At 32.8% G+C, this 12594-nt stretch overlaps 1 protein-coding gene across 7 annotated transcripts in view; it reads left to right on the forward strand.

Moving 5' to 3' along the window:
* LOC128996278 (multiple PDZ domain protein-like) overlaps positions 1 to 12594 on the forward strand; it is a 318908-nt gene that overhangs the window by 135256 nt on the left and 171058 nt on the right. For all 7 annotated transcript variants that reach the window (XM_054421490.1, XM_054421489.1, XM_054421486.1 and 4 more), the window contains one exon: positions 2577 to 2667. In XM_054421490.1, the coding sequence (XP_054277465.1) occupies positions 2577 to 2667 (91 nt within the window). The remainder of the gene's footprint in view (positions 1 to 2576; positions 2668 to 12594) is intronic.

The following is a 12594-nucleotide window of genomic DNA, read 5'->3' on the forward strand; positions in this document are numbered from 1 at the left end:
ATCATTATTTTTGTATTTAAACAGTCATCTAACAATGTTACAAAATCAGGTAAAAATTTTGAACGTGCATTTCCCGTTGTGTATGAGAAGGGAAATCCTGTCTCGATCTCGTCTCGAAATTTTATGAGAAATAAAAAATCTCGTCTCATCTAGTCTCGAACTAAAAATCCAATCTCGTCCATCCCTAAAATTTATATTTTGATTCGTGTTGAAGGATGGTCTGTTAATCAATGAACTTAATGTTGTTCACTCTCTATGATTTTCCCTTATTATATATATCCTAACATTTAATTGCATACATTATTTCCAATTGATACTTTTTGGAGGTTTTTTTTATACATAAAATTATAAAAACGTCATAGTCACTTATCAAGTATTTGCAGTTTTTGCAATCCATTTACTATTTTACACTTACTTTTTTTTCATTTCCATTTAGATAATTAATAGACCAGGTCAATAAATAAAAGGGTTATCTAAAAATTAAGGTCTCCAACGGGCTTTCATCACTGCCAATCATTGTACTGTAGTTGGAATCTGACCAACACCGTGTTCTTTACTATTCTAACTTGTATTCTAGCTAGTATCCACAGTTAAGTAGGTAACAATTTGCTTTTTGTAGTAGCTTATAACAATGGGAGGGAAAATCAACAATACCACAAATCATCTATCACAAGTTGTGGTTTCATTTTTATCCAATGTTTTTTCTAATGGTTCAATCCATGTACCATCACAAGTTCACGGATGTGAAATGAGTTGTGGACGCAGAATACGTTTGTAACGTTTAGACATAGTTTGAAGATACCCGTAATCATTTGAACTGTCTTAGCTGGCTGTGGTCGTTTGTCAGGTTTTAACCCTTTCAGTGCTATGAAACGATATATCGTTGTTTTAAAAAATCTCTAAGGGATATAGAGAGGAAGGTTAATTTAACGAAAAATAGCAAAACGGCCATTGGTGACCTGCATGTTCATAGGATACACTATCAACCACTTAGCTAAAAGATTCGCCCAATCCGATGATTTCGAGGTGTATGTCTAAACCAAGGATTATGAACACCTCACTATGCCCCAGTGGTTGTAGTATATCGCTACAAACACACAGGTCACCAATTATTTGCCACACAGGACGGGATTCGAACCCGAGCAGACGAATGCCACTGGCCAAGTGACACACGCCCTAGCCTTCTCGGCTATCTGTGCTTGAAGACTGGGGAGTAAAACCCCGGTATTTAAGCTGTCGCCACCGATTGCGAACAGATGGCGCTGGAGATGGTTGTTCAATGCGTTACTAGGTAGCAGCACCAGTTAGTCACGGACTATTTAGATGCAATCTTTTAGTTTAAACACAACAGTGATCATAAATGTGTTCCTGAGACTTTGCTGCAAAACATTAGTTTCCCTAAAATGGCTATATTACGATAACCTCGTCCAACTAAATCAAGGTTAAATTCAATATTACATTGTAAACTATATGTCTTTTGATTTTATGAGATTTTGGTTTCAAAACAACATAAAAATTTATAGGAAAACCAGGAAAATTACAACAAAAACTAAGTTTTATTTAATGTTTACTACAAATAGTGGGATTTATCTTTCTTATATATTTTCTTATTGTGTTATTATTCAAAATTAGACTAATTAATAAAATAGTGACAACATGACAATTAAAATTCAACAACAGGTAATGAAATTAAAAGGCAAACAAAAAAGTCTTACAAAATATGAATTATTGGCCTAGCACTGAAAGGGTTAAGTAGGTGATTAGATTAGGGAACTTTACATGTTGTGGTGTGACTGGACAGAAGGTTTCCGAGCTGCTTAAGCCATAGTCTAGAACCCTGGTAGTCCTAAATTGATCAATATATACAAGTTTAACTCATTGTATACAGTCTTTTTCAAACTCTTTAAGCCACTTTGCAAATTTGTTGCATCTATGAACGTTTCTTTATACACATTTCAATAGGGGATGATACCTTTCCCACGGATACCTATATTCACAGAACACAATTTAAACTCTTGTTATGTCAATATTTCTTCACATCATTATCAGCTATGTTGTAAAAGTAAACAAGACTAATGGTAGTATAGTGGTCAAAACCAGATGGAATTATTGTCAGGAAAATAAAAAAATCACAAATCAGATTTAAGAAATGAAATAGCTTGCTTGGCTGCAACTCATCAGGCTGTTTGGAGTTCTTAATTTAGTGAAAGCCATCATAGCTGACATGATTAATTTTGGTTTATAAAATTTACAACTCCTTTGAACATTACTATAATTAGGATAAAAACACAGACACAAGCATGATGTATGTTAAAAATGTCCTTCATTCAAATATTATTTTGATGTTTTTTTTTTATTTTATGTAAAACTTCCACTGTTCATAATCTTGGACCTATTGTACTTGTCTGCCCAATACCAGTGATCTAGACAGTAAAGTTCACTTATAGTAGGCCTACGTCATAAGGCAAGCCAGGGATAACGGTATTGTCATTCTTCTATACCAGACTCAGAGAAACATGTATACCATTTGAAATTTATATTCCTACAAAAAATAAAACATAATTTCTTTCTTTCAGATATCTCGTGCGAGTGCAGGCAACGTAAAGCGAACGAAAGAAGAAATAGATGCTGACCCAGAAGAGGAGGATGACTTCGGCTACACGCAAAGTAAGTGATTCATTTTTTTCAGTGTATTGGGGTTAAGTTTTTATCAATGCGGAAGATAACCCTCATCGATCGCGTCGATTTTTCAACGCGCGAACATCGTTTACGGCGAAGGCTCTATGACTGACTGAATCGGATTGAACTGGATCGAGTTAGGTATCGTTCTTCTCGTTATATTCTAAGCTTTCTCCAGAGGTCTGTCTCAGCGCTGTATGTTCTCCGAGCCGATCGTAATTGTAGCAGACAGCTGACGTGTGTATTTGTAAATAGCTAGGTTACCCTCGGACCGATGACTGATGTGTTTTATTACGTTTATCATTGTTTTAGTGTTAAAAATCAAAAGTAGTGATATACATGGTGCATTATAAGAAGATTTAAGTGATTTTGAAGGGCTGGTTGATGATCCTGAAGAAGTAGGTAGTGATATTGAAGTAAATTATCAGCCAGATTCCTAGCTATGGTTAGGCTATGCATTCTTAGCTAAACGCTATGTACTGAAATCTGTTTTTTGCCCATAACTTATTTATTTGCAAATCTACTTCCTTATATTATTATATATTTGTAATCCTCATAAAATTTAGAACAAAGTGGCTATTTTCAAATATTTATAGGCCTATAATTTATCCAATTTCATTGAGCGCGAACTTGTTTTTTTTTTTTTTTTTTCCAAAATATTTTTTTTTTTACCTAAAAGGTTTTTTTTAAACAAATGTTCCTTATGTTTTATGTATAATATTGAAGCCCATGATTTTCCAAACAAAATGGTATATAGAACAGTAGAATTAACATTGTTTTAAGCTTCTCAGATCGGTTTTAATAAAACCTTGCAAATGCGCCAAAAATAGGCGGACATTAAGGCCTAAACTATGGACACTCGGAGGGTTAAGAAATAAAGACTTAACATGAAAATTTAACGTGACAGTAATACTATTGCATTTGCCTGTGAACACGGTAAGAAAGTTATTCAAGTAGCGAGGGACGAGTACTAAAAAAATCCAGCTGGTTTTATTCCTTGCATCCGTAGAAGAAACAATATTTTGGGCACTTCATATATGTTTTGAATTTCAAACCTCTTTGCCCTGAAGAGTGTAAGTTGCCCTCAAAGCTTTGACTCTTGGGTATAGTACTGCATTCTAGTCTTATAAAAGGTGGTAACTCAGTTGCCTTCATTGCGACGATGTTACATGGCTTAGTTTATGTGTTGTCTTCCATAGTTGGCCAACCCTCCAAAAATTATTAAAAATTGTAAATTCTTAGAACTTACGTAAATTGTATGTTCTTGGATAAAAAAAAAAAACATGTGTTATGTTTATACTCCAAATACTGAGATGAAAAAAGGAACCGAAATATAATTCAGAGTTAAAACCATTCTACCTAACTGCTATTCTACTTTAGCAAATATTTTTTTTTACCTTTTCGAGCAAAGATAAACGGAAATGTTAAACTAATTTTGTGTGGATAGTTATAGGAATAACCCAACTATAATTTCTGAAACATTTTCCAACACTAACCAAACCTAATTACTTAGTGGATGGAAATAAAATTGTTTTATAAACTTGCATATACTCTTTTATAAAATGTTGCACTGCCTACGTTTGACCTATAACTCCAATCAAGATCATTAACAGCTTGCTCTGGGTGGGGAAGGGGAGGCCTGTTGGTGATTGGATTCTACTGTACCTGGGTAATTGGCAAAATTTCCATAAATTGTTCACTATGGGATCCGCAACAATGTTATATTTAATAGGATTTTGAGTCGTGTTTTGATCACCTTTATATGGTTTATTTTAAAATTACTTGTTAATATGTAATGACAAATACATCCATGGACCGAACATTTTAGTTTGTTTCAACTAACCTAAGACAATAGGATTTTTGTTTACTTTTTCTATTGTTATTTCACATATTTTACAACTACTTTAACAATATAAAACAATCTAATTATGAACGATAGCTCGTCCTCTAGTCTAGTTGTATAAACAAATAGTAAAGCACAAAATTGTAAAATTAGAAAAATATATTTTGTGGGGCAGTCGACTCCAACATGCAACGTCGAACATAGAAATAGACTTCTGATTTTATCATAGGACGAGATGTATACTTGTACTTTTTAAACCCTACACTTATATTAGTCTCATCAAGTATTCATTATTGTATGTAGATGGTAATATACTTGAAAATCTACAAAAAAGTATATTTTTTTAGGAGGTGGTGTGGGCACCCTTTATGTTTTAAAAAGAGTAAATTATTTTATATCAGCTTTTAATCCAGCCAAAAGTGTTTCTATAGGGGGGGGGGGAGTGTTTCATACCAAAAACCAGAATTTTACACCATTCGTTGTATTTAAACGGGATCGGAGATGAAACAATATTTTAGGCTCTGATGCCTGATTTTTGTTTTGTTACTAATTTCAGATAAACTATTGCCCAAAGTAATTTCATTATTGAAAACATAGTATGATAGCAAGGTTTAAAGAGCTTTTTAATCATGATAGGGTAACAAGATCATTTTATATGGAGCAGGATTTTTTACAACATTTACACAGGATAAAGCGGCATTTCTTTGACTCTTTAAGCGGTATTATTGTTTTGATTATATAGGAACACTGCCAACCCAGTTTATATTCGATTAGAGTCTTAACTCTCCAATACAGTTAAAGTGCAGAAAGTTATGGTGTCAAGTTGATTCCTTTGTCAATAGTTTTACCCTCCTCTAAAAGATAAGATGTTCACACAAACATGTAGTACTACCCAATTCAAATATTTGGCGAGCGGTACTACTGGTAGGTGGTAGGGCACGAGACGTCAGTCCTTAAGGTCCTAAGTTTATAACCCACCAATTACCAACGGATATTTTACCAATGATAATTCCACAACCCTCTAAGCCTTGTTTGAAGTAATGTGTAAAGAGTTCAAACATTTAATCATAGATAGTGAGAGTGTAAGGTGTAAGGAGAGGGGTCAATTTGTATTCAGATCACAAATGAAGAATATTGGCCATTGTTTGGCAGCACTTCCTGCCTTCAAGGCCTCTTGATGCCTTGGCTTACTTTTCTGCTAGTGAATTTTTAAGTTTAATTGCACAATCAAAATAGCTTTATAATCCTAGTTATTTTAAAATACACCTTCTTGTTTTAAAACTATGATTATTATACATCTGTTTCTTCCAATCTACATTGTTATTATACCAAGCAAACTGCCTAAAACAATTTGGTAATTAGTAATTCTTTAAAAATTCTTCATAGTTTCCTTTGAAAAAGTATATTTTCATCAATCCAATGTTTTATATTCTAGCAGAGCATATTATTTTTATTGCACACTGAAACTCTTGCTGTATTTATTTAGTAGTTATATCACTGTTGTTTTAAAATACTCAACAGTATAATCGCTTAAATACACCCCTGCTATAATGTAATAAAACCAGAAATTATTAAATATTGTACACTTATTGTATAGAGTGTTTTTCCCCAGACTTAATCTTGACTCAAATTCTTTTTTGTGATTGGTTAAGGTCCAATTTATATGTGGCGACTGATACGACTGTTAGACAGAGAAAATTACAAACAAACAGTAAATTTTGTAATTTGTTTCATACTAAGCTAAAAAAGCTATTAACATTTCACTTAAAAGATAGAGTCTTTGTTAGGTTTTCTGTTGCAGCAAACTTAACTATTCATTAATCCTAAAGTTATTTTATATGGGGAATAAGTTTGATATTTTTATGGTAAAAGTTTAATGAATATTGAATCAGGCTAATGAAAGTTTGCTTAGTATGCAGATTTGCTGTGGCAAGGGTATTTTATAAGGTTTGCTTATTATTTGATAAAATTTAATAGAATATTTTTGTTACTATATTTCATTTTTAACTGTATTTTGCCGTTGTCCAGGATATTTATCTTTGTGATAGTTGAAAGAATCATTATTGTTAATGCTATCAAGCTGCATAAACAGTACAGTAAACTGAGTTTTTACATGTGACATATGCACTGCAGTGTTGCCAGCTAGTGCAACCACAATCTGAACTCAGGTTCAGCAAATGTCAATCTTTGTGTGATTGCGGTTTCATTATTATCAATGCAGCATTGAAACTGACTTTATTTTCAATGAGTTTAAGTATTTCTCATAACACTGCACTTGAACATTTGTAAGTGTGGGTGTGTTAGGCTATAGTTTTATTGGGTTGGGTCGGTTCATCGATAGTATATTAAATTTGAACGATAGTATATTAATTTGAACAATAGTGTATATTAATTTGAACGTTTGCTGTTTGTAAAACCTAGGTACTTATGTATTTCTAACTTTGTGGTAAAATATAATTATTTTAAATTCTAATTTTTAGTTTGTTGGTGAGTTAAATAAAATGACTTTTTCTAAAGTATCGTGGTGGAACTATGCCTGATTATGTATTCAGAATTATTATTATTTATACTTCTAACTTTTTCTAGGTAGTTTTTATTGAAAGATGTACAGAGTGTGCATAGGCTTTAGTTTAGGGACTAGTTTCAATTGGCATTTTCAAATGTTTGTACCATTTTCGTTAATTATTTGATCTTTAAAACCCACCAACTCAAAATAACTAATGAAATGTTGGGTAGCTGAGTGGTTATTTATAATGCTCGCCTACTAATCAAATGTTCACCGGTTCGATCCTGAGAAAAGTCAGTAGCTTTTTGATGGTTCGAAACTGGACCCAGCTGTTCCTGATCATTGGGCTTTAAATAAATGATCCTGGCTAATGAAACAGCTGATCTTACTTAGTCAGTAACAAAGCTACACAGATCATCTCACCCATTCTATACGGTACTCATCCTTCACTCATATTTGGGTTAAAATAGCACCTAACTGGCGTCCCCATCTGAATGATTGATAATTGATAATTGTATTAATGACTATGTTTTTTATTATGTCTTCATCCCAAGGCAGAGCTAGTGTTTGCCACTAAAAATCTCAGCTTTGAATTTGAATTAATTGATTGTATTCTTAAAAGGAGAACAGTTTAATACATTTTAATTTAATCAATTCTAATTTTTATTTTATTTGCTTTGATTATATACAAAGTAATTTTCTCACTATAAAGTTTATATAAGACCATTTAATTTGATTTTGTTGTTAGTATTTTCAATACTATAGAGAGTTTTATTTAACAAGTTTAAATTTGCAATAATAAAACTGAAAATATAAATGTTTATTCACTAGCATTTCAAAAATGTCAATCTTCAATACAGTATAAATTTGAATAGGTTGATCAATTGAAATTCAAGTTACTTTTTTTATCCATTTAGCCACATTGTAACCTTTTACAAATTGTATGTCTGGAGAAGTTATTCAAGTGGTTTTGAAGACACATTGAACACCATGTACACATCAAAGACAATGGTGGCTGTATAGTCTAGTCTGTTACACATTCTGTTCTGCTCCATTCATTAATACTGGTCAGTTGGCTACCAAGATGAGTCTATTCCAACTCAAACTAGCCAACTAGCCTATCAGGCTATCATCTCTGTGCTATTCTGGGGTGGGTGGGTTGCGAGGCACACTGTTGTACAACTGTTACTTGTCACAGTTCCATATAAATAACAGTTTCTAGTCACATGTTACTTTTTATAAATTTTAAAACCTGTGGCTAGTGTTGTATTGATTATCCTACCATGTAATATTATGTTTTTTTTCTACTTTATGGCTGTTTTCAAATTAGTTGTAGTAGGCTATGTACGGTAGTTATTGCTTTAAAAAAACTTTCGGTTTATTCATAATTCCTTATTTGTTCGCCACAGGAAGTCCCCAACCCAGACCTCCTTTTTTAAAATAAACTATGGATTCTACCAATAATTGGTCTACAATAAAACATTTTCAAAAGCTTCTATATTACTTAGGCCTAGTAAACAATCATTACATTTTGTAATATTGCCACGAATATCATAATTCATAATTACTGCTAAAATAATTTTCAATTCATCCAATGCCAATAATAACTATCCAAAATCGCCCACAATAATTAATTCCACTGTAGCCAGAGATTTCATTAATCATTTCCTCAAATAATGTACGACATTTCAAATTAAATTCAAAAGTAACACAATAAAAAAATGTTGTGACAGGATTTAAAATGCAATGTTAATCCTTTAAAATAATAATCTGCAAAATATACACCATCATTAAGCCCAAAAAGTTAATGTAATCGCGTTTCTTTCGAGATAATATGTTAGTAGCCGTTGCGGTAACACGTTGCAGTCAGATAACAGCTGAGTGTTGTAACAGTTGCGCGAGAGTAACCTATTACCGGTACGATTACACCGCCTCGCGCCGATCACTGCAGACTGCACTGCTGCTGATCGCTGAGGCAGAGTCAGAGTCAGTCATTCAGTGTTATTCGGTGTGCGTTGCTGCCAGTGTGCGGGCGAGTGTTGTGCCAATGTGCGTCGCGCCATGCTGAGAAATGGAGACTATTGTGGAAGACGCGGAGTCGGAATATGAACAAGGTGAGGTGGGACGCAGCTATACTACCTTAACCTACAGATCAGCTGATAGCATTGTTGTCGGTTGGCCACGGGATTCTAGTGTCAGATGTCTGTGTGTGTGCCTGAGTAGCGAAATGGGTTGAGAAAAACAACACGTTTAATTTGTAACTGCTATTTCGTTGTTAATACAAACATAAGTTTATTAATTTCTGATCAGAATGTGTATAGACTTAACAACATCGATTAATTATTTTTCTTTTATATGGTTATCATTGTCAATTCGTATAGTTTATGCTGAGAAAAATGGACTCAGAATTTAGAAAAGCAAAACATTTACATATTTAACTGTCAGTTGTTTCAATGCTGTAAACACATTTTTCAGTCTCGAAATATTGCATTCGTTCTGTGTGTAATAACAGTAGGCCTATTGCTATTTGTTTTGTTTAAAATAAACATTTATGTCAATTTTAAAGAATGTTGTTGAAGGGATTTTCTATTTTATTGTTTTCATGGTAATACCCAAGTCCACAAAACGGCTGTAATTATTTTTTGTTGTCATTAAAAACACATAAGGCCTATGTTGAAAATAGGTAATGTATAAAATACGTCAGCAGGCAATATTAGAATTTCGTGAAAATTGCCTGATTTGAATTTAATAATCTGGATTAAACATGTAAACCATTACAGCAGGCCAGCTCGGGAGGAAACCATCGTAAGGATTTTTTTAGAAGAATGGAATGCTCTAAAACAGTTTTTGACAGTTTTTAATAAGTAAAAAGTAATTTTGTTTATATTTAGACTTGTTAACCTTATAGGCCTAATAAGTTTAAAATGCAACCATTGTCGTACAATACATTTTTATTCTGCGTTATCAAAAGTTGCTCTACCTAGATAACTAGTGTATCTAAATATTTAATCCTTTATTTTCAATATTATATTATGCTAGTTAAAAATGTTTTACCCTAATATAATAATAAGTATGTATTTTTGTTGTTGAAATTTTTGAACGAATAAATACGCCAAGCAATTCAGTAATAGATTTTTGGTACAAATATACAGCAAAGGTTTTTTTTCACTGGTTCTGCACTTATTTAACAATCTTAAATTACTGATAAAATATTACAACTCAAAGTCATCCATTTCGTAGGATTTGCATTACGAGTAAAAAAGATTCTGTCATTAATATTGAAGTAACGTTTCAAAAGTGTTGCTTATTAAAAAAAAGATTGGTAATAGATAAAATACCACCTACGCCATAACATTTTCCTGGAGTCTACATGCAGCGACGGAAAAAAACTCAGTTTCAACTGTGTGTGATTTGGCTTCATCAGAATCAGACATCGATATAAATGCCAACTTGGGCAATGATAAACCCCATTCTACATACTGTACTAGTTTCCATCCAGTTTTCCAAATGTTCAGTTCACACGTAGTTTCAAGCCAGCAGTTAATGATGCAAACCCGACTGGCGGACTTAATGTTGCATGAAACACCCAAAGCTTAAAGCGGCTCAATTCGTTGATGATGTGTTAAAACGTGCCTGGAATAAATAAATAATTTTCTCAGCAATTTTGATTTTTAATGAATTTTCTTGACAATACGTGCGGATACATGATTTAATTGCGCTTAATCAGAACATTCTATTTTTGCACCTGTTTCGTCTCGACGGCGAATCACTGATTGGTTTAACGCTTAATGAAAGGGACGAATGTTGAATACAGGGTTTTCTGTTTGCGAGTTTAAATTTGAAATGCGACATTAGTTTAGTAATGACTTTTGCTATGACTAAACCATGTTTAATGCTACTTTTATCTTTGGGAAATTTAATAAAAGTCTAGTTTAATTATTACGGTTTTTATTTTTGAATTATGCAAAGGAAATTACTGTAATATGTTGATACTTCGATTTAAGTTGTAGATTGGCTTCAATAGTAATTTTTGTTGTCTTTTAGCGAATTTCCCTATAGGGAAGTAGCTATTACCGTAGGTGGCACGGTAAGACCTAGACCCGGGACCGATTTACTTTTTCATTTTGATGTCCCCAGAGGCCAAAAACACTATTCGTTCAAATTTTTATATATGTATATATATATACATATAGACTTATATATATATATACGTCCGTGAACGCGATAACTTGAGTAATTCTTGTCCAATTTTGATGAAATTTGGTTTAAAGGTGTAAAGCGGGATAAACTTGAATGAGTTCGCGAACCAGCACGATCGGACCATGGGAACGGGGCTTTACGGGGGGTTTTATGGGGTAAAAATTGGTTTTTCTCACTTTTGACCCTCAAAACACAACATTTTCCAATTTCTCTTTAGACCTTTTTAAAGAGCTTAAAAAAACAAATAATTTAGTATATAAAAGTATTTTTGTTCGATTATTAGTAACGGAGAAAATAAAAATAATTTTAAATTTAAAATTCCCATGTTATTCTTATGGAGAATATTGTCAAATGTTGTAGTTTGCTTGTTTATGAATATATTTTGATCAAACTTGGCAAATTTATTTATTTTGTACTAAGCTATCAATATTTTACTCAAAAACACACTTTATTAGTTTCCTTGTAGCAGCAAACCTAGGTACTCGTTAAACCTAATGTTATTAAAATATATTTAACTGAAAATCAATTCAGACAAATGGAAATTCGCTTAGTCGGCAGGTTTGCTGCGGCGGGGGTATTTTTCTGTATGTATTGACTTATGCCTCATAATTAACGGAATTTACTTTGTTATTGAACATTTCAGTACAAAAAAACTACCTAGGCTATTAATATTATTTACTAACAACAATTAATGTAGGCAAAACATTTACAACATTTACGGGCACGTAACGACCAATATTTACAACCGACTTAAGATGAACTAGTAACGTAAAAACTAATAGTAATTTAATATTAGCAATCAATGTAATATCGACATTCAGTATAATGCAATGTCAATCAAAGTAATAATAACACCTGTCAACGTATTATTGACAATCAATGTGTAGTTGATTGGCGTTATTGGTCTATTTGTTATCGCCATATTTTTACGGGCCCTTGCAGGGCTCATTCATGACTTGAGGCTTATAGAGAGAAAACTCTAGTTTGTTACAATTTTCCGCGTTGTACGTATTGTGTGTGATCGGCGGCTTCAGATATTAGTTACAATTGTTACAACTCTAGTGGCTATTTTTCAACGTCTGTTATACGCGGCCTGCGAAGCTGTTACAAACGTAACATTTAACACCTGTCGATTATTGCGTTACACGTTTGGAAGTGTTTAAACGTTATTTATCCCAGCAAGAAGATGGGTTGCATATTGTTTCACTGTTGTGTCAGACATTGCATGATGTTTTCCTTGAGTTCAATTCTGTATGAGTAGGCTGTAAGAGTTTAAAACGTATAAATGGCATATTTCGAAGATTGTAAATAAGTATCACTTAAATAGTCTAGTGTACGAAAACCAAAATACAGTTTGTGTCAGGAC

Source organism: Macrosteles quadrilineatus, unplaced genomic scaffold, assembly GCF_028750875.1.
Source record: "Macrosteles quadrilineatus isolate MER2022 unplaced genomic scaffold, UCM_ALF_1.0 Scaffold_6__1_contigs__length_79288215, whole genome shotgun sequence".
NCBI lineage: Eukaryota > Metazoa > Arthropoda > Insecta > Hemiptera > Cicadellidae > Macrosteles > Macrosteles quadrilineatus.